Consider the following 18,720-nt stretch of genomic DNA (forward strand, 5'->3'; position numbering starts at 1 on the left):
GACGCTCACAGCCACGATGGCTTGGGGATGCGCATAACGGAGCAAGCCACATACCCTAATGCCACACTTAAAAACTTAAGTCGTAGTTTCCCAACCCAAATTCTCGTGAAGCTCTCAAGTCTGCGGTATTGCGAGTATTTTATTTACTCAAAGGCACGCGGTGACGCACTCCAGGTCAATGGACGATTTTGCTGAGTACGCATCAAACCTGGCTCGATGACTCGATTTCAGTTATTTACACCAATTATTGTTAAACATTATCCCCCTCGAACGGGCCCAGGGGGTATTCCGAGTTGGATTCCCACAACTTTTACGTTGACTGAACGATTTATTTTGCCTTTGTAGCAAATTTGTGTTGAGGCTAGCAGAAATTTTGGCAAAACATACGTGCTCCCGGGAACGTCGCCGTTGAACAGGTAAAAAGCCTGTATTTCAAAATGTTATCTGGCATGTCCGTTATGCGAGTCGATCGACTCCGATTTCACTGCCACAACTGTTTCTCTCCCCAAATATATATGTGTATGTATGTATGTATGTATGTATGGAAAGACTAGCGGTAAAGTATTTTATTGGATTAGTGGGTAAATACTCATATTCACTAATTGAAAAAAATGTTGTAATTGCAATTCCGTATTCCCGGAATTCATGTTTAATTAAAACGTAAACAAAATATTAAATGTGTAACCCTAGTAAAACAACATTAAAATTCAGTTCTCAAGCATTCATTCGATCCCTTCGAAGTCAGTGAACTTGAAAAATATATTCGCCTATGCTGTATTTCACCATTCCATGAATGAGTTGTTGTTGGTGTATGAATAAAATTGCACAGAATTCTCGACTTTTATGTTTTTCATTCATCAACTCATTTTTTTTATTGCGGTTAAGGTCCTGCATTTTTTTCTCTTAAGTGCCTGACTAAGTTTCTTCCTTTGAGTCATAAGCGCAAGTGAGTTTAGATAAAACTTATACATACATAAAAAATTTGAAAATTGTTAACAACAGAATGTTTCTTATTTTTTTTAAGTATTTACGTTGGCTTTTTGAACAGGTCAGAATCTCTATTGGCATCCAGCCGTAGTTTTCTTTTTAAATGTGCGGAACTACGATTCTGACGTTTTGTATTTTTTCACAAAAATTTAGGTATCATTTTAAAGGAAAAACTCTAAGCTTTCCAAGCATACTTAAACAATCAAAAATTTCGAAATTCAAAAAATAATAATAAAAAATTTACCAAAATATTAAAATCTTTTTTCTTTTTAATTTTTTTATCAGAAAGTTTTTTTCTACAAATGCATGCACCTACAGTTTTATGCCGCCTGCAAACGGCAGATGGGTTTTCATGCGGATATTTTTCATAGCAGAAATACACTCGTATGTTTACCGTTGTCTGCCGTTACTTTTTCTATCACTCAGTACTTCAAGACCGGGGCTTGGAGCTCGTGACGCTGCGGCGGCCTTAGTATTACTAATCACTTTTTTGGTTGTTTAAACTCCTTACTGCCTTTAAGAAATCCTTAGCGATTCCAGCACTTGCGTGCATCTGTAAACACGAGTAAGTTTAGTGACTCTTCGTTTTACCTAAAAACAATTTTTTAATATTGTTTTCTATACTGGTAGAAATTTCATTTAAAAGTGCCAACTTTTTCCCCCAAAAATGTAATTTTCCTTTTTCAAAGTTCATTAGTAATAAAAGAAAGGGAGAAGAGAAGCAATTTCTTGGGCATTTCTATTCATTTTATGAAAAAAGAAATATAAAAGAATTTCCCGCGGAGTTTCTATTCAAAATCGGGTTGTATATCTAATTTTTTCGCCTCAAAAAACAACTCTGTATCTCCTTAACAAAGGAAATGGCACTCTAAATCGTACATCTCGACAAAGCCAGCAAAGAAAACATCACATGTCTCGACGTTAGGTTTTCCTTCTACATATCGGGTGATCTTTTTTAGCTGCATGAAAACTATCGATAGCGATAACTATGATTTGACAACTGACAATTGTAAATTGTGTTGACATTTCTGTTCAGTAAAATTTGGCAAGTCATCATGAATCTATTAACGCCGTAACAACGTTTCGAAAGTGGGGAAATTTATTAAAAAAAAAATAATAATAATAAATAAATAAATGTATTCGCGAAGTTCATAGAGCAAAGTGTTAAAGAAGAATTGGATTTTACATTACCTAAACTATGTTTTTCTGCTCAATTAAACTCAATTAATTCTTTAATAACGATATTTGTATAGTATTTAGTGAGTAAGAAAAGTTGTAATTTAACTTAAAAATTTTTTTTGTTAAATTTACTTTTGTAGTAAGTAGTCAGTAAGAACAATTGTTTTTTGATTTCTAAAATTAAACAAGTAAAAAGATGCCGAAATGTCGATTCTTCTTCTCAACTTGTTGGCCTTTGTCCTTCGACTATTTGGAAAATAAGAACTTGGCTTCACTTGGAGTGCCTAGCTCGCGTCGGTTAGCACGAGAAAGAAACGACTGTCCCGCTTTGATAAAGTCGCTACAAATCGCGTAAGCGGTTGTCGCGCCAATCATTAAGAAGAAGAATCAAAAATTAAACTGATCAAATGCACCATGTAACTCGTAGCCGCGGCGGACATGTGCCGAATATTATATTATATTTAAAAAATGCCTTGAAATTATCTACCAGATTATAATAAAAAAAATGCATTCCAACTCTGAAAAAAAAAAACAAAACACTCGACACAATCCCACATTTTCCTCCATATCCCCGTGCATGTACGCTAATTGAAATACAAAAAGATTTATGTAATTACATATGTATTTACGATACATTCCTTATGTACGTATGTAGATCAGCGAAAACGTGCCACCAGCCATCGCTCGAACTGGGTGCCGATGACGGGACCCCGCAACTTTTATTATTTATTTTGTCAATTTAATAAAAGATTTGTTATTCAAATAAATTGCTCGTTGCCTTGAGAGCCAAATGTTGTCTAACGTTGGCCCCCATTATTTCGATTAGCTTGCATTTGTGTTTTTTTTTTTTTTTTTTTAATTTTGAAATTTTTGCAAAACAGTGTTGTAGTAGTAGCTGTCTGGGTACACTGCCGGTAGTTTGCAAAATTTGCTATAAATATACAACGTCAGAAGGAGGTGTGTACCCGAGAAGAACAATATCATCATCATCCGAAGAGATCATGTGATTTGAGCACTTGCCAATTATAACCGTAATAAAATGGGCAGTGGCGAAAAGCTTGCGTCATACTTAAAACGGAAAAGAAAAAATACAAAAAATATGAATGCTGTGTACTATTTTCACAAACATAAAAAACAAATAAGACAATTGGCTGGCAAACAACGGTACTTTTTGGCAAATGAACTGAGTAAGACGCAATTTGCGGCTTTAAAAATTTAAATATTTGTATATTGTCAATCACGGGACTGCTATATTTAGACTATCTAAAAACAAAAAAGTTGTTGAACTAAGAAAGTGAGCGCATAAAAATGAAGTATTTAAAACGGTTTTTTTTTTTAATTTAACCTAAATGCTTTTAAAAAGGCAATGATGCCAAATTTTCATAAAATACTTACGCCAAATGGCAAAAAAAATATACAACCATGTGACTAAATTTATTGATTACCAAATTATGAGACAAAGTGGTTTTCCTTGTATTAAATTAAATTTACCCGTTTTAATTTTTTTTTACTTCTATTCATACCTACATACATAAGTATGTTTGGAGATTAAGGCTGAGTATTTATTATACCACAATGGTATTTACTATTTTTGGCAACTAGTTGAGTATAAGCCGGGATCCCGGCTTTTAGTAATTCTAAAAATCGCGGAGAAGGTATATTCAATTCCCGGGATTGTTGAATAAATTTGTTTTAATAGTAACATTTTCATCCCCCTCATGAATAAATGAAAGCTTTATTTGCAGCATTGGTTCAGTTTTTTTCAATAAAATGGCTGAGTTGGTATTTGGCGGAGAGTTGTTTATATATATATATATATATATATAATTGGTGCGTATACCCTTGCTAGGTGTTTGGCTGAGCTGCTCCTCTATTTGTGCCGTGCGTCTTGATGTTTGTTCCACGAATGGAGGGACCTACAATTTCAAGCCGACTCCGAACGGCAGATATTTTTATGAGGAGCTTTTATAGAAGAGGTTTGCTATTGCCTGCCGAGGAGCGACCGCTATTAGAAACAACTGTTTCTTCATTTTGGTCTTTCACCGGGATTCGAACCTACATTCTCTCTGAATTCCGAGTGGTGGTCACGCACCAAGCCATTCGGCTACGGCGGCCGCCATAGTGTCAAAAAAATAGCAATCGTACGTGCATGAATAACATAATAACGTACATACACAGCAGCGTATAAATATAAGGAGGCGCAAAATTAATTCTTCCACTTTTGTCTTGAATAACTAAATACAAGAAAAATAATTTTGAGTGATGGAAATCTTTATTTTGACCTTTACGGGCTTCTTTGCTTGTCTGTTTATATACTGCAGCTGCCTAGTCCACAAGTGTCAAATATGATTGACGTACATTTGCAAAAATTAAAATCTTCCGATGCGGTGATTAATTTTGCCCCACATTGCATGTGCTCTTGTGCTCACATAATTAAATCACCTTATACTTTTACAATATTCACAATATTTTCATGCAAAATTCTTTGTCATGAAGTTTTTATAAAAAATTAGTTTATTGTTTAACAAAAACCTCAACAATCAAAATTCTAAACATTGTGCAAAATTTACAAAAATTTTACAAATTTTTTAAAAATTGAAACTCTTTAGTTATACGGAACTCTAACGCATTCAGTATCATTATAGTGAAGAGAAAGAATATTTTTTGTGCATACGCTGTTGAATACTTTCTGCCACCACTATACTTCCGCTTCATATGGAAGGAAATTCACGGCATCGTATGAAAAAAATTTCTCAAAAATCACGTTGATTTTTGAACGACTTCAAACTTACACTTATACTGAATTTGAGGGGGCTACAAAACTACAAAGCCATAATTTTTCCATTCTGATTAAAAAGTTTCAAATTTTTATGAAATTTTTTGATAATTTGTTAAATTTTTGAGAGTTTTGTAAACAAATGAGGCAGGAATATAATCTTAAAAAGTAATTCGCTTATATATTTTAAAATCAACAAATTCTCTACTTTGTTTAATTTCGGAACGCGAACATTATTTAACATTTAAGTGTCAGGCTCTTGATGAGCTGGTAAGATATGATAAGTGAATATGAATACAGTCCAATCGTGATAGTCCGACTCGTTGTCGGATTATCAAATATTCCGGACTACCGAAGGTTCCATTTAATCAATGTTAATTCGAAAATTATGATCAAAATGCATAATGCAAAAATAATCTTTTTATTAATATCTTTTTTAGTGGGGGAACAAAAACGTAACTGCTAAACTTAAAGAAAATAATTACACGCTCTGCTACGACTGATCAAAATAAAATAATGCCAATTGCATCCATAGATGTTATGAGGTTGTCGGATTACCGAATGTGTCGGATTAAGAAATGTCGGACTATCACGATTGTACTGTATTTATATTATATGTGTTTTTAGAAATTAGATTTTCAAATGCACATTAGAACGATAGATATTTAAAACCGATATCAAACAGTGAATTCAAATAATTTGATATAGGCGATTGCTGCTGTCCCAAATATTAGATATTTGTACGTGTGGTACAAAGACGCGTTATAAAGCACTGAAAATTTAAGTTTATAGAATTTTTTGTTTATTTTTTTCATTTATAATTATATTATTATTATTATTTATTTATTAAATTATAATTAAAATTATAAAGTAATATGTTTACTGCACTAGCTACCAGGGCTATCGGCTAAGTCATTACGTGAAATAATTAGTATTACTTATTGTATATTATATACTTATATTTATTTACATACTATACTTATCTATTATAATATCTTAGATTAGATGCGCCATGTTCAAATGTTTTAAAAAGTTGAAAATGAGTTTTACGTTGGTTTCTGATGCATTGGAGAGAATTTCAATTGGGTTTTTATTGGTTTATAATATTGCGTGCGTAGATGGGAAATAGCGGTACAACTTAGCAAAATATGACGTACACTTAGATCAGATTTGTTGCAGAAAGTACATGAAGGTGGTTGAGAATTCTTCAAAAGGTATTCATGTGTTAGAAGGCAGTGGCCTAACCTTAGGCGTATAAAACATTTATTCATCCAGGTTGATGTGTTTGTTGGTAAGATGATCCCATTCCCATGAAGATTCACTTCTTTGTATTGGTGTTTATAATTGGACCAACTACGTTCTTGCCGTGAACCCATAGCTTTGGAGAATATATTTTTGATGGATTTTTGTCCGAACGGCATGTGGTAGTGGAGACACAATTTTAAAGCACGTTTTGCTGCTATGTCAGCATATTCATTACCTGTAATACCTGCATGGCTAGGCACCCACATGAGTTTTACTTTTGGTGACAGACTAATTAGTAGTTGCTGTGCACGGTATAGAGGATCGACAGTAATACGAAATCTTTTTGCAGCTTTAAAGACAGATAGACTGTCAGTGCATATTACCGTTTTATTATTGATGACTTTAGTCACAGACAAAGCTGATAATATACCCTGCAGTTCCGCGTCAAATATGGTTGCATAGTTCGGGAGTAGTCCACAGGTTACAGTGTCGCCATTACTGTTTGTAACAGCAAATGAGACTCCATCATCTTGTTTTGAGCCATCCGTGTATATGAAATTCCAGCCATTCTCTTGCAATGGATTTGCTACGCTATAAAAATGTGACTGGTAAGTAGAGTTATTTGTTATTTCTTTACGCAGGAGAGTTAATTCATTCACAAACACGTTTGCTAATTAAGCCGCCGTATCCGAATGCGTTTGTGCGTGACTACCATTCGAAATTCACAGAGAGACGTTGGTTCGAATCTCGGTGAAACACCAAAATTAAGAAAACGTTTTTCTAATAACGATCACTCCTCGCCAGGCAATGTCAAACCTCCCAGTGTATTTCTCCCATGAAAAGGCTCCTCATAAAAATATCTGCCGTTCGGAGTCGGCTTGAAACTGTAGGCCCCTCCATTTTTGGAACAACATCAAGACGCACACCACAAATAGGAGGAGGAGCTCGGCCAAACACCCAAAAAGGGTGTACGCGCCAATTATATATATATGTACATAATTAAGTTAGGGTTATATTGTATATATCTCCTATAAACAATAATAATAATAATTATTGTATATTTATATTATATTACTTTATTATATTTTTTAATCTATAATTTATGGTCTAAATATGGTCTAAATTGGTATGGCGCAGAGAAAAACATACGTAAATATTAAACTAAAGACGGTCTTGATTGCGTAAAATCAAAATCTAAAGCATTGAAGACTAAATTTAGTTCAGCACAAGTTCTTGACACCAAAACTACTTCTAGAAAAAGCAATTTTAAAAAATTCTGAATGGCGACAAGTTCTAGAAGGAACATTAAAAGTGATATTTTCTAGAAGAATAGAGCTAGTTATGATGTGAGCACTCTAAACTGGATCTTTTGTCCTCCAGTGTTAAAAAGCTAATTAGTTGGCAACGAGAATAGTAGGAAAGTAGTGAAGAAGATGAATAGAAGGTAGTGAAAAAATTAGTGAGCGGAGAGCAAATTTTAGAAACAATTTTTGAATTCGCCCAAAATGGTTAGATTGAATTTTTGTGTAAGACCTCCAAATAACGCTGCATACTCCAGTCTTGAGCCAACCAACCAGATTTGTGTAGGGGTTCGTAAACGCTTGACAATTTCGACAGATAAAAGCTAACATCGAATGCGAGCGCGAAATAATATAATTGACATGGCTATTATATGTCAGCTTGGAATCAAATACAACACCAAGATCCTTTATTCGGTTCACAGATTGTAAGACAGAGCTAGCGATACTAAAAGAAATATGCAAATATGCTATAAGTTAAATGAAAGCATTTATTGATATTAAGCGTCAACTGATTTTTACGGCACCATTCACTGCCTCTATTTGTGTCGGATTAAGGGTTGACTGAGTCGGGTATATCTGTGGTGATTTCTGTATTATAATGTTGTGATTTAAAATACTATCATAGGGTATGTTTAACAAACTCAAACATTTGCTTACAAAATAAGTTCCCGTGAATTCCGGGTTCAGTAAGATCCCAAAAGATTACATCTCTAGTGCAAGCGTAAATATTATATATATGATAAGCGCTGTACTATTTTATACGACGAATATGGCATTCAATGGTAGAATGCAGGGTTCAAATCCAAGTGAACACTCTTGTCCGTCTAACATGGCGGAGCATCAACATTTTGACTAGTTTTTTTCCTTTTTCGTTTTGAATGTTCATTATTTTTTATATAATTCCAGCCCACTGTCTAACATAAACCATATAAATCCAATTTCAAAATTTTATGGAAAAATTAGAAAAATTCAATAAACCAATTCGTTGGTTTTAGTTATACTTTGTTGAAATATTTTTTGTATGCAGTTTATAAAATTTTACAGCAATAAAATACAAGTTTGTTCTTTTTTATAATTTATTTCATTGATGGGTTTTAATCATATTTAACACTTTCTATGGAGTTTATGAAGTATGATCAGGTCACGGTGTTGAGAATGCAAAGTGGTGGCTAACACCAAACCGTTGACCGGCTCTCAGCGATTTTGAAGGAATCAGCTGATTTGCTGACGTAACTGGCGATGTGACAGCAGTTTGTTTATAACATCAGTCGGCAAAAACTGAGATTTGGTGGTGATATACGGAATAATCTACGCAGTCACTGCCCATTTTACTTTGTTGTCGTCTGAACAACGACTTATTGGAAGATCGTAAAGGTGCAGATCCAATACAGGTTGGCTTCTTGGCTTCGAAACCTGTCAAAAATTAATAGAGTATTACTAAAATATATGAAATGAGACCAACAGGCAGTTTTGTTTGAAGGGCTTGAAGTACGGCGAAGTTTCAAATAGCTCAATATTCTACGAGTAAATACTTGCATTCTATTCTTTTGACATTAGGAATTAAAAACCCCTGTCTTTCATTTAATTTGATTTGGTTTAGCTTCATTTGTGAATTTTAGGAAGATTAGAGGAGAGATTGTTTATTTACATTTGTTTTTGAAAAATGTTTGAAGAAAATTTAATAAATGCCATTGAAAAGCATAGGTTCATATGTTCGACGTCTCTTGCAAGCTTGCGCATAGCTGAAAGTGCCCATGTTTTTGTCGATATAAATATATAGTAATTCGCGCACCCATAACTTTCAACGTTGGCGCAATTGGCGTCTTGTACATTTTTATTATTGAAAGAAAAATTCGCAATATGTTTCCTCAGCTTCAAGGTAATATCATGACTCAAAAATGTGTTATGTATTGTATTATTGAAATTGGCTAACATCTGTGTTTCCTTTTTCCTTTTACGAATCATCTGATTGTAACAATCACAGCGTTCGAAGCGCCCATTTGGCCGTACAAGCTTTAAAACCCAAGCAAAACAAGTACAGCAAGCAAGGCCAGCCTGCATTGGGTCAGCACCTTAAGAGTATGTGTGAAATGAGCGGGCAGAAATTCTGCTGTCAAGTCCCCTTTGACGTAGCAGCTAAAGTTACTCTCCCAAATTTGCTTTGGTTGGCCAAAACTTGAATTCCATCATCCTTGAATCAGGGGTATAAATTGTTTGTTTCAAATGGATGCTTCGGTAAAAAATAGCATTTATTAGTAATTTAGAATTTTTACTTAGAACGTGAAGCTACTTCATAAAAACAACAGCACTGCCGCAATTATTAAAGCTCGAACACACCCACATTGTTGTGCCCCCATTGAAAACCTCGCTGAATAATGAAAGATATTTCCATTCGTCATTTTATTACCAACAATTTTCACAATTGCGTCGCGCAGCAGGAAGACAACGTCACATATATATTTTTTTTTTTTTGTTTTTTCTAGTTTCTCTTACGTACCGTTGTTTTTATTCTAATGCACAAACAGGCGCTAAAAAAACAATATTTGCTGTCATTTTTGTTATTGTCACCATTCAATGCCAAATAAACGCAGAAATTGTGAAATCCGTGGCGCGCTGAAGCAGCAATGTCGGAAGAGTGGGCAGGCGTGTACCTGTGTAAGTTTAAGGGAATTGTGCGCATGCAAAATCATTACTAATTAAAGTTCAATGTCGTCAGTGGCGCACTTGCCACTTACAACAATCAGCTTGTTTCTGTTGCTGGTTGCTGGTACATACTTAGGTGGGCAGTCAGTTGGATGGCGCACACACTGCCCCCCAGTCGCTTCCCAAGTGTTTACTGTTGCTGCTGTTGCATTGTGCGGCAATTAGTGGTGCACTAAAAATCATACATTTATTTGCCTGTAAATACATGTGAATTATTATCAACTCTATTAGAATGTTGACAACAAATTTAGTTTGTAATATCGGTAACATGTACAGTGTCGGCCAAAACTTACTGGATTTGTGCCTATTGTTGACATTTTCGTCTCTTGCATTGGCAAATATAATTCTGATTATAATGAAATTATTTAATGGTTATTTAAAATAATAATAATTTTAATAATAATAATAATAAAAAAAAAAATAATAATAATAAAAATAATAAAAAAAAAAAAATAATAATAATAAACGGCGGCCGCCGTAGCCAAATGAGTTGGTGCGTGATTACCATTTGGAATTCACCGAGAGAACGTTGGTTCGAATCTCGGTTAAGAAAAACATTTTTCTAATAGCGGTCGCCCCTCGGCAGGCAATGGCAAACCTCCGGCAATGGCAACTGTTAATGATTTATGGAGGAATACTTAATCAGACCATATTGTTCATATTCACACCCCCTCTGTCTATCCTATTTTCCAGCAATTTTTGAGTAAATGAAGATCCCGCCATTTGAAGGCAATGACTTCGTTCGCGATCCAACTTCTTACGAGTTTTGAGTTGCGCTCGGGTCGTTATAATATTGGAACAACCATGAAAGTTGCATATTCCATTTTTCACTCAATCCATTTATGCTATTTAGTAGGTGTTGGGTCTTGAGTCTTCTTATCGTTTTGTAGCTTTAGGGCGTCCTCCTCGACAAAGAGTTTCCCCAGTTCGATATATTCTGAACTTGCTTATTATGAAACATGCAGTTAATTTTTTTAATGAAAACGTTTTGCCAATTTCTTCATTTCTTCAATTCATAAATAATTTTGTCAATTGAACTGAATATTTCTCCACATCAAGAGAAATTTCGACGTTTTTTCATGAATCTTTTTTAAAAAAGAAAATAAAATGCGATCGTTTTAAAGTTTTTACATGTTTTTATTGGTGTTTTGAAGTATATAAAAAAAATTTTTTAAGTTAATTTTATATTAATTTGTTTAAATTTTTTGACGTTAAAGTGGAGTCCTTAAAAAAAAGATGAGTTGGTCCGGGAAAACACACAGCCTTCCAAAGTCATCTAAAAAATTCAAAGAGATTATTATTCTGTAGACTTTATTTTAGGTCCCGAACCTAAAATATACATAAAACTAAAAAAAAAAAAATAAAAAATGGCGGACTTGTGAAAAAAGTTCTCAAAATCTAATGTTTTTTCTTCATAAATTATTTAAATTAAATAGTTTATTATTAAAAAATTAAATTGTTTAAGGGTCCAGGATCTAGATATGTATATCTAGAATAACGGGTTAAATTTTTAGCCAAATCGGTTGAATAGTTTTGAGTCAGTGATTCCCCGAAATTTCGAAAACATGGATTTGAGAAAAACGCGTTTAAAGTTTCAGAGCAGCTGCTGCTGACGTGCCAAACGCTTTCATACACACTACGGCGCGCTCTCTTATTTTAGCTATAACTTTAAAAATAATTAAAATTTCTGTCTGAAATTTTTATAGTATATTTTTAAGATGTTTTTCTTCCGAAAAATGAAAAAAAAAATTCGAGATTTTCAGCCCGTCACACCGGGCTACTACCTTATGTCAAAAAAAAAGCTCTATTAAAACAGAAATGCTATGGTATGTTCACTGTTAAGACACATCTGTCCTACAGAATTTCTTGCCACAACTGTCTCAACACCAACTGCCAGTTCGTAGTTTGATGATTAAATTTTAATTATTCTGCGTCATTTTCATGCGTGAATACAGCGGGCTGATTTGCTTGATGCCATTTGTAAAATGAAATGTTAAGGCAGCATATTGCCCACATCAGAAAACGGCACAAAGTAAAAACAGAAATTTGCCCGATGTTAAGACTCATTTAGCAGTGTTCCCACGAGACTCGATTCTACGTTGACGGAACGACCCGTATTTATATCCGGCCAAGAACTGTCACTGCAGCAGGATACCTCATACATTTTTGGGAACTGTTAATGCACAACAACAATAACATATTTAGTAGAAGATTTAGATGTGGATTTGCGGTTTGTTTATAGCCCTAACCATTTCTTTACTAGATATTTAAAAAGCCAAATGCGGCACAACTTTTACACTCCATTTGGCTGCATCAAATAAAGTCTTACTAAAAATGCTTGAATTACGCAGTACGTGCATATTCATCATCTAATAACGGTAATTCCGAAGCTTAAAATTGCAATTTCAGCATTTCTGCTTGTTTGCTTCAGATTTGTAAAAAAAATGTTTGATAAAAATTCAAATTATATTCGATTATGAAAAATAATTATTTAACTTATTTTATAAGGTTTGAAGAAAACCATAGGACCTTGCGACGTCTACTACAGCTGCCATGTAAAGGAGCGCAAATTCGGTGTCGGATTTGTTGTGGGAGAGAGACTTCGTCGCCAAGTACTGTCGTTCACTCCGGTGGACGAGCGTCTCGCAATAATCCGCATCAAAGCACGTTTTTTTAACATATCGCTAATTTGCGCCCACGCCCCGACGGAAGAGAAGGACGATGCGACCAAAGATTCCTTCTATGAGCGCTTGGAGCGTTCGTATGAGCACTGCCCCCGCCACGACATAAAAATCGTGATTGGCGACTTCAACGCCAGGGTGGGCAAGGAAGGAATTTTTGGTCCCACAGTCGGAAAATTCAGCCTGCACAACGAAACATCCGGTAACGGACAGAGGCTGATCGACTTCGCCGGGGCCCGAAACATGGTAGTCTGCAGCACCAGATTCCAGCATAAAAAAATCCACCAAGCTACCTGGCTGTCCCCTGATCGAAAAACGCGAAACCAGATCGATCATGTTGTGATAGATGGAAGACACGCTTCTAGTGTATTAGATGTACGCACGATCCGAGGACCCAACATCGACTCGGATCATTACCTTGTTGCAGCCAAGCTGCGCACACGCCTCTGTGCAGCAAAAAACGTACATCTACCTACGCAAAGAATGTTCGACATCGAAAAGCTGCAATCACAACAGACAGCCAGAAGATTCGCCACCCGACTCTCACTCCTGCTCTCAGAGAGCACTTCCCAACAAACCGGCATGCACGAGCAATGGAGCAACATTTCTCGTTCCCTACGTACCGCCGCCGAAGAAGAAATCGGATTCCGGCGAGCCCGAAAAAACAATTGGTACGACGAGGAATGTCATGCTGCCGCAGAAAGAAAGGATGCCGCCTATAGAGCTACGCTGCGATCGGGCGCAACGCGAGCCATGTGGGATCGCTACAGAGAGCTGAAAAAGGAAGAGAGACGTATTATCCGACAGAAGAAACGAGAGGCCGAAATACGTGAGTGCGAGGAGCTTGAGATGCTGGCCAATAGGAACAACGCCCGAAAATTCTACCAGAAAGTTCGGCGGCTTACAGAAGGTTTTAAGACCGGGGCGTTTTCCTGTAAGAACAAAGACGGCGATCTGGTGACTGACGTACAGAGCAATCTTAAATTATGGAGGGAACACTTCTCGAACCTGTTAAACAGTGACAGCTGCGCATGTCGTAGAGAATGTGAAGATCCCGATACCCCAATCGATGACGACGGAATTGTAGTTCCGTTACCCGACCATGACGAGGTGAGAATAGCAATATCACGGCTACAGAACAACAAAGCCGCGGGCGCCGACGGACTGCCGGCTGAGCTATTCAAACATGGCGGCGAGGAGCTGGTAAGGTGCATGCATCAGCTCCTATGCAAAATATGGTCGGATGAAAGCATGCCTGCCGATTGGAATTTAAGTGTGCTCTGCCCAATCCATAAGAAGGGCGACCCTGCAATTTGTGCCAATTACCGCGGGATTAGTCTTCTAAATATCGCCTATAAGGTTCTAGCGAGCGTATTGTGTGAAAGGCTGAAGCCCACCGTCAACCAACTGATTGGACCTTATCAGTGTGGCTTCAGACCTGGAAAGTCTACCATCGACCAAATATTCTCAATACGCCAAATCTTGGAAAAGACCCATGAAAGGAGAATCGACACACACCACCTTTTCGTCGACTTCAAAGCTGCATTCGACAGTACGGAAAGGAGTTACCTGTATGCCGCGATGTCTGAATTTGGTATCCCCGCAAAACTAATACGGCTATGTAAGATGACGTTGCTCAACACCAGCAGCGCCGTCAGAATTGGGAAGGACCTCTCCGAGCCGTTTGATACCAAACGAGGTTTCAGACAGGGTGACTCGCTGTCGTGTGACTTCTTTAACCTGATGTTGGAGAGCATCGTACGAGCCGCAGAACTTAATCGCTCAGGCACAATATTTTATAAGAGCGTACAATTGTTGGCGTATGCCGATGATATCGATATCATCGGCCTTAACAACCGCGCTGTTAGTTCTGCCTTCTCCAAACTGTATAAAGAGGCAAAGCGAATGGGTTTGGTGGTGAACGAGGACAAAACGAAGTACCTCCTGTCTTCAAACAAACAGTCGGCGCACTCGCGTATCGGCACCCACGTCACTGTAGACAGTTATAAGTTCGAGGTTGTAAAGGACTTCGTTTATTTAGGAACCAGCATTAACACCGATAACAATGTCAGCCTTGAAATCCAACGTAGAATCTCTCTTGCCAACAAGTGCTACTTTGGACTAAGTAGGCAATTGAGCAGTAAAGTCCTCTCTCGACGAACAAAACTAACACTCTACAAGACTCTCATCATGCCCGTCCTGACGTATGGCGCAGAAGCTTGGACGATGTCAACATCCGATGAAGCGACGCTTGGAGTGTTCGAGAGAAAGATTCTGCGTAAGATTTTTGGACCTTTGCACGTTGGCAACGGCGAATATCGCAGACGATGGAACGATGAGCTGTATGAGCTTTACGACGACATAGACATAGCGCAGCGAATAAAGATCCAGCGGCTACGTTGGCTGGGTCATGTCGTCCGAATGGATACAAACGCTCCGGCTTTGAAAGTATTCGATGCGGTACCAGCTGGTGGCAGTAGAGGAAGAGGAAGGCCTCCTCTGCGTTGGAAAGATCAGGTGGAGAAGGACTTGGCTTCACTTGGTGTGTCCAATTGGCGCCGGTTAGCACGAGAAAGAAACGACTGGCGCGCTTTGTTAAACTCGGCCAAAATCGCGTAAGCGGTTATCGCGCCAATTAAGAAGAAGAAGAAGATAAGGTTTGATTTAATTTTATTTGCTACTTTGTTAAAGTTGTATGATGTTAAGATTGCATTAATACTTAGTTCAATATTTTTTGTTCGACACTGTATGTATGTATGTATGTATGTATGTGTGTATGAATGTTTGCAATTATTTCCACAATTTCCGCTTTATAGAATACCAGCTAATACCCGGCATGCGTTGCTACGCCTCAATAAACGAAGTAAAAGCAACCAATTTGAGAAAAATTTAACAAAATTATTTTTATTCAATTTTATCTGAACCAAGCGGTTAAGGTGTTCGGGCCACAAGCTAGACTTAAGTTACGGACATTCTAGCATTCTAAAATTTTTTGAGTTCATCCCCATGGTGCTGGATCACTGTACACCCACGCTAGGTCCGAGCGGCCCGTTTTCTACTCATATTCCCTCAAGGGATGAGTGGGCGGGGTGAAACATTTGGCGCAAGGCATGGCAAACATGTTCACGGATGGCTCGAAGTAGGACGGAGGGGTTGGTGGGGGAGTATTCTGTAAGGAGCTTCCCATCAAACTTAAATTCAGGCTTCCGGATCACTGTTTTCCAAGCGGAGGTATCCGCAATTAATTAAGCATCCGAATACTTTGACATCAGGCTCATTTGGGTTCCCGGTCACAGCGTGGTCTGCTCCTGGAAAGATGGGCCTCGAGTCAACTCAGCGAGCGCTGGGCTAGTGCGCAAAACGTGCAAGGTCGCGAGATCCTTCTGGCCGCGGGTAGTTTGGGGACACTCGAGGGAACTCCTAAGGCTAACAAAGCCTCAGCTCTCGAATTTGGTGGGTATCCTTACCGGAAATTGTCCGTTAGGTGTTCATGCGGTGAGACTTGGGATTGCCTCAATTCCGTTCTGCTGAAGCTGTCTTGCGGACGAGGTGGAATCATCTCAACACCTTCTTCTCAGCTGCCCTGCTCTCGTCTGACAAAGATTTAGACATCTGGGCTCTCATTTTTTTGCTATGCCTGTGGATATAACGGGTCTAAATGCCATAAATTTGGTGAATTTCATCAGTAGCTTGTTGCGACTAATAACGAACGCAAAGCAGCCACCGTCGGCGTCGTCGTAAAATGTGTCGTCTCTATCCATCCCAAGGCTCCTCCTTCCCTCCCTTCTCATTTCTCCTCTCCCATGTTTAGCGTCACAACGGACGAATTTTTAATATTTGTCCAAGTGTGCCCTAAGCTACGGCAGCCATTTAACCTAACCTAACCTAAGCGGATAAAAAACGTTTTTGGCCTTCCCATTTGAGGCATAGATGAACAATTTATACGGAGTTTCAAGTCTACGGAAAACTATAAATAGTGGCCAAAGGACAAAATAAAGATTTTTTAAATTCAATCCAACTTTATTTAAAGACTTTGCTTGGACTTAATTTTTTTCGGTAGGTATAATTGGAACACGCGGAATCAAAGCAAGTTTTCTCCTTTCCAAAGAGTTTAAAAACCCAACATGGAATATAAGTTAAAGAAAATTTGTTTCTGCATTTAGTCTTGTTTTATAAACTACATTAAATTAAAACATGTTAATAAAATATCTTAACCATCGGTAACTGCGGTAAGTTAAGGGTTAAACTTGGTGCTACTAGACCCTAGTCAAAAATCTTCGCTTCGAACTTTTCAGATAGCTCTAGCTTTTTAGCTGTTTGTTTTCGCCAAATTAAATGTACGCTCTTTTAAATTTAAAAAATGCAAAAACGGTAATAAATCCGAAATATAAAATCCAGTAATAAATTCGAAAAGAAATTTAGAAAAACAGATAAGCGCATAACACAGCTATTTTTCTATTAAAGCAGAAACGATATGACGAGGTAAATATTAATAACGTAAATTTAAATAGTGAGAAAATGATATTACCGGGTTTTTAGTTCTCATTAAATTTCAAAAAATATGTGTCAGAATCATTTTCTTATAAACATAGTTGGTATGGCTCATTTGAAAATGAATTCTAAACCAATGTCAAAATAAGCCAAGTAACCAAAACCAAAAACAAATGACGTCTCATGTACTATAAAAAGTTTTGAATAGTTGGAAAGTCTGAAGTTTGTAAAATATCAAATATCAAAAAACAAAGAAAAAAATGGAGGCATAATACATATAGAAAAAAATATTCATTTCACAATATAGCAGTATTTCAGTATAATTTTACTTATTTATTGTTAATTATTGAATTTAGTTTTTTAGCAGGTGGCAATCCTATTAAAAATATATTCGAAGTTAAGCTTTTGCACACCTCTTTCCTCTGTTATGTTTTATTATTTCATTATTTTTACTTGCACTTAACCTTAGTACAAGTGGTAACTCTCTTTAAAAAATATTTTCGTAATTAAACTCTATTAAATCTTTTCTCATTTGACACCTATGTATATTTTAATATTTGATGAAACTTATTAATTTAATTTAAAATAACCTTTTTAACAGGTGGCAACTCTCTTAAATAAGTAGCCTAGTTTTCAATCACAAGTCATAAATTATCTTTGTGCATAATTTTATGCAAATCCGTTCAATAGTTTTCGGATGATTGAATCAGAAACATCCAAACTCTCAAGCCCACAAACATACATACAAACTTTCACATTCATAATATTTGTAGGAAAATAAAATTAGTAGGATATGTAGTAGATATGTCGAAAATAAACTTATTCAATCTCGTAATTTCTTCTCTCCTCTTTCCAGATGCTTGTCTTCGCTGTCAGGCGGAAAATAAACGCGAAGTACTCGGCCGTCAGGATTGTGTGGTCGTTTGGGGCGAATGCAATCATTCATTCCACCACTGTTGCATGTCGCTCTGGGTGAAGCAGAACAATCGTTGCCCACTCTGTCAACAAGAGTGGTCCATTCAACGCATGGGCAAGTGAGCCGACATGAGACCCAGATGATGAGCACAGTTGTACTATAAAAGAATAGAATATCTAAAAATTAAGAATACAATTGGTATTGAGATTATGTAAGCCGAAATTTTCTCATTAGATTTAAGTTTCAATTTTGAGTTGCTGAGTATACCTATAAGACAAAAACATTAAAACACAAATGTATGATGGGATAAATGTTGGAATAAATTTTATTTGAGAGCAATTATGAAAGAAAACGAAACCAAAATCAATCTTAAATATGTGAAAATATGCCTCTGCATGGATGGAAGATAAAAATAATAGCAAAATCACTTCAGTAAATTAT

General features: G+C 36.7%; 1 protein-coding gene across 1 annotated transcript; it reads left to right on the forward strand.

Moving 5' to 3' along the window:
* Window positions 1-6,764: 6,764 nt before the first annotated feature.
* On the forward strand, window positions 6,765-18,618 carry LOC129244184 (RING-box protein 2). Its single transcript, XM_054881797.1, has 2 exons — window positions 6,765-6,795; window positions 18,220-18,618. The coding sequence occupies exons 1-2, from the start codon at window positions 6,765-6,767 to the stop codon at window positions 18,399-18,401; spliced, it is 213 nt and encodes a 70-aa protein (XP_054737772.1). The 3' UTR covers window positions 18,402-18,618.
* The last annotated feature ends 102 nt before the right edge of the window (window positions 18,619-18,720 follow it).

The sequence above is a fragment of the Anastrepha obliqua genome, chromosome 4 (genome assembly GCF_027943255.1).
Source record: "Anastrepha obliqua isolate idAnaObli1 chromosome 4, idAnaObli1_1.0, whole genome shotgun sequence".
In the NCBI taxonomy this organism is placed as follows: domain Eukaryota; kingdom Metazoa; phylum Arthropoda; class Insecta; order Diptera; family Tephritidae; genus Anastrepha; species Anastrepha obliqua.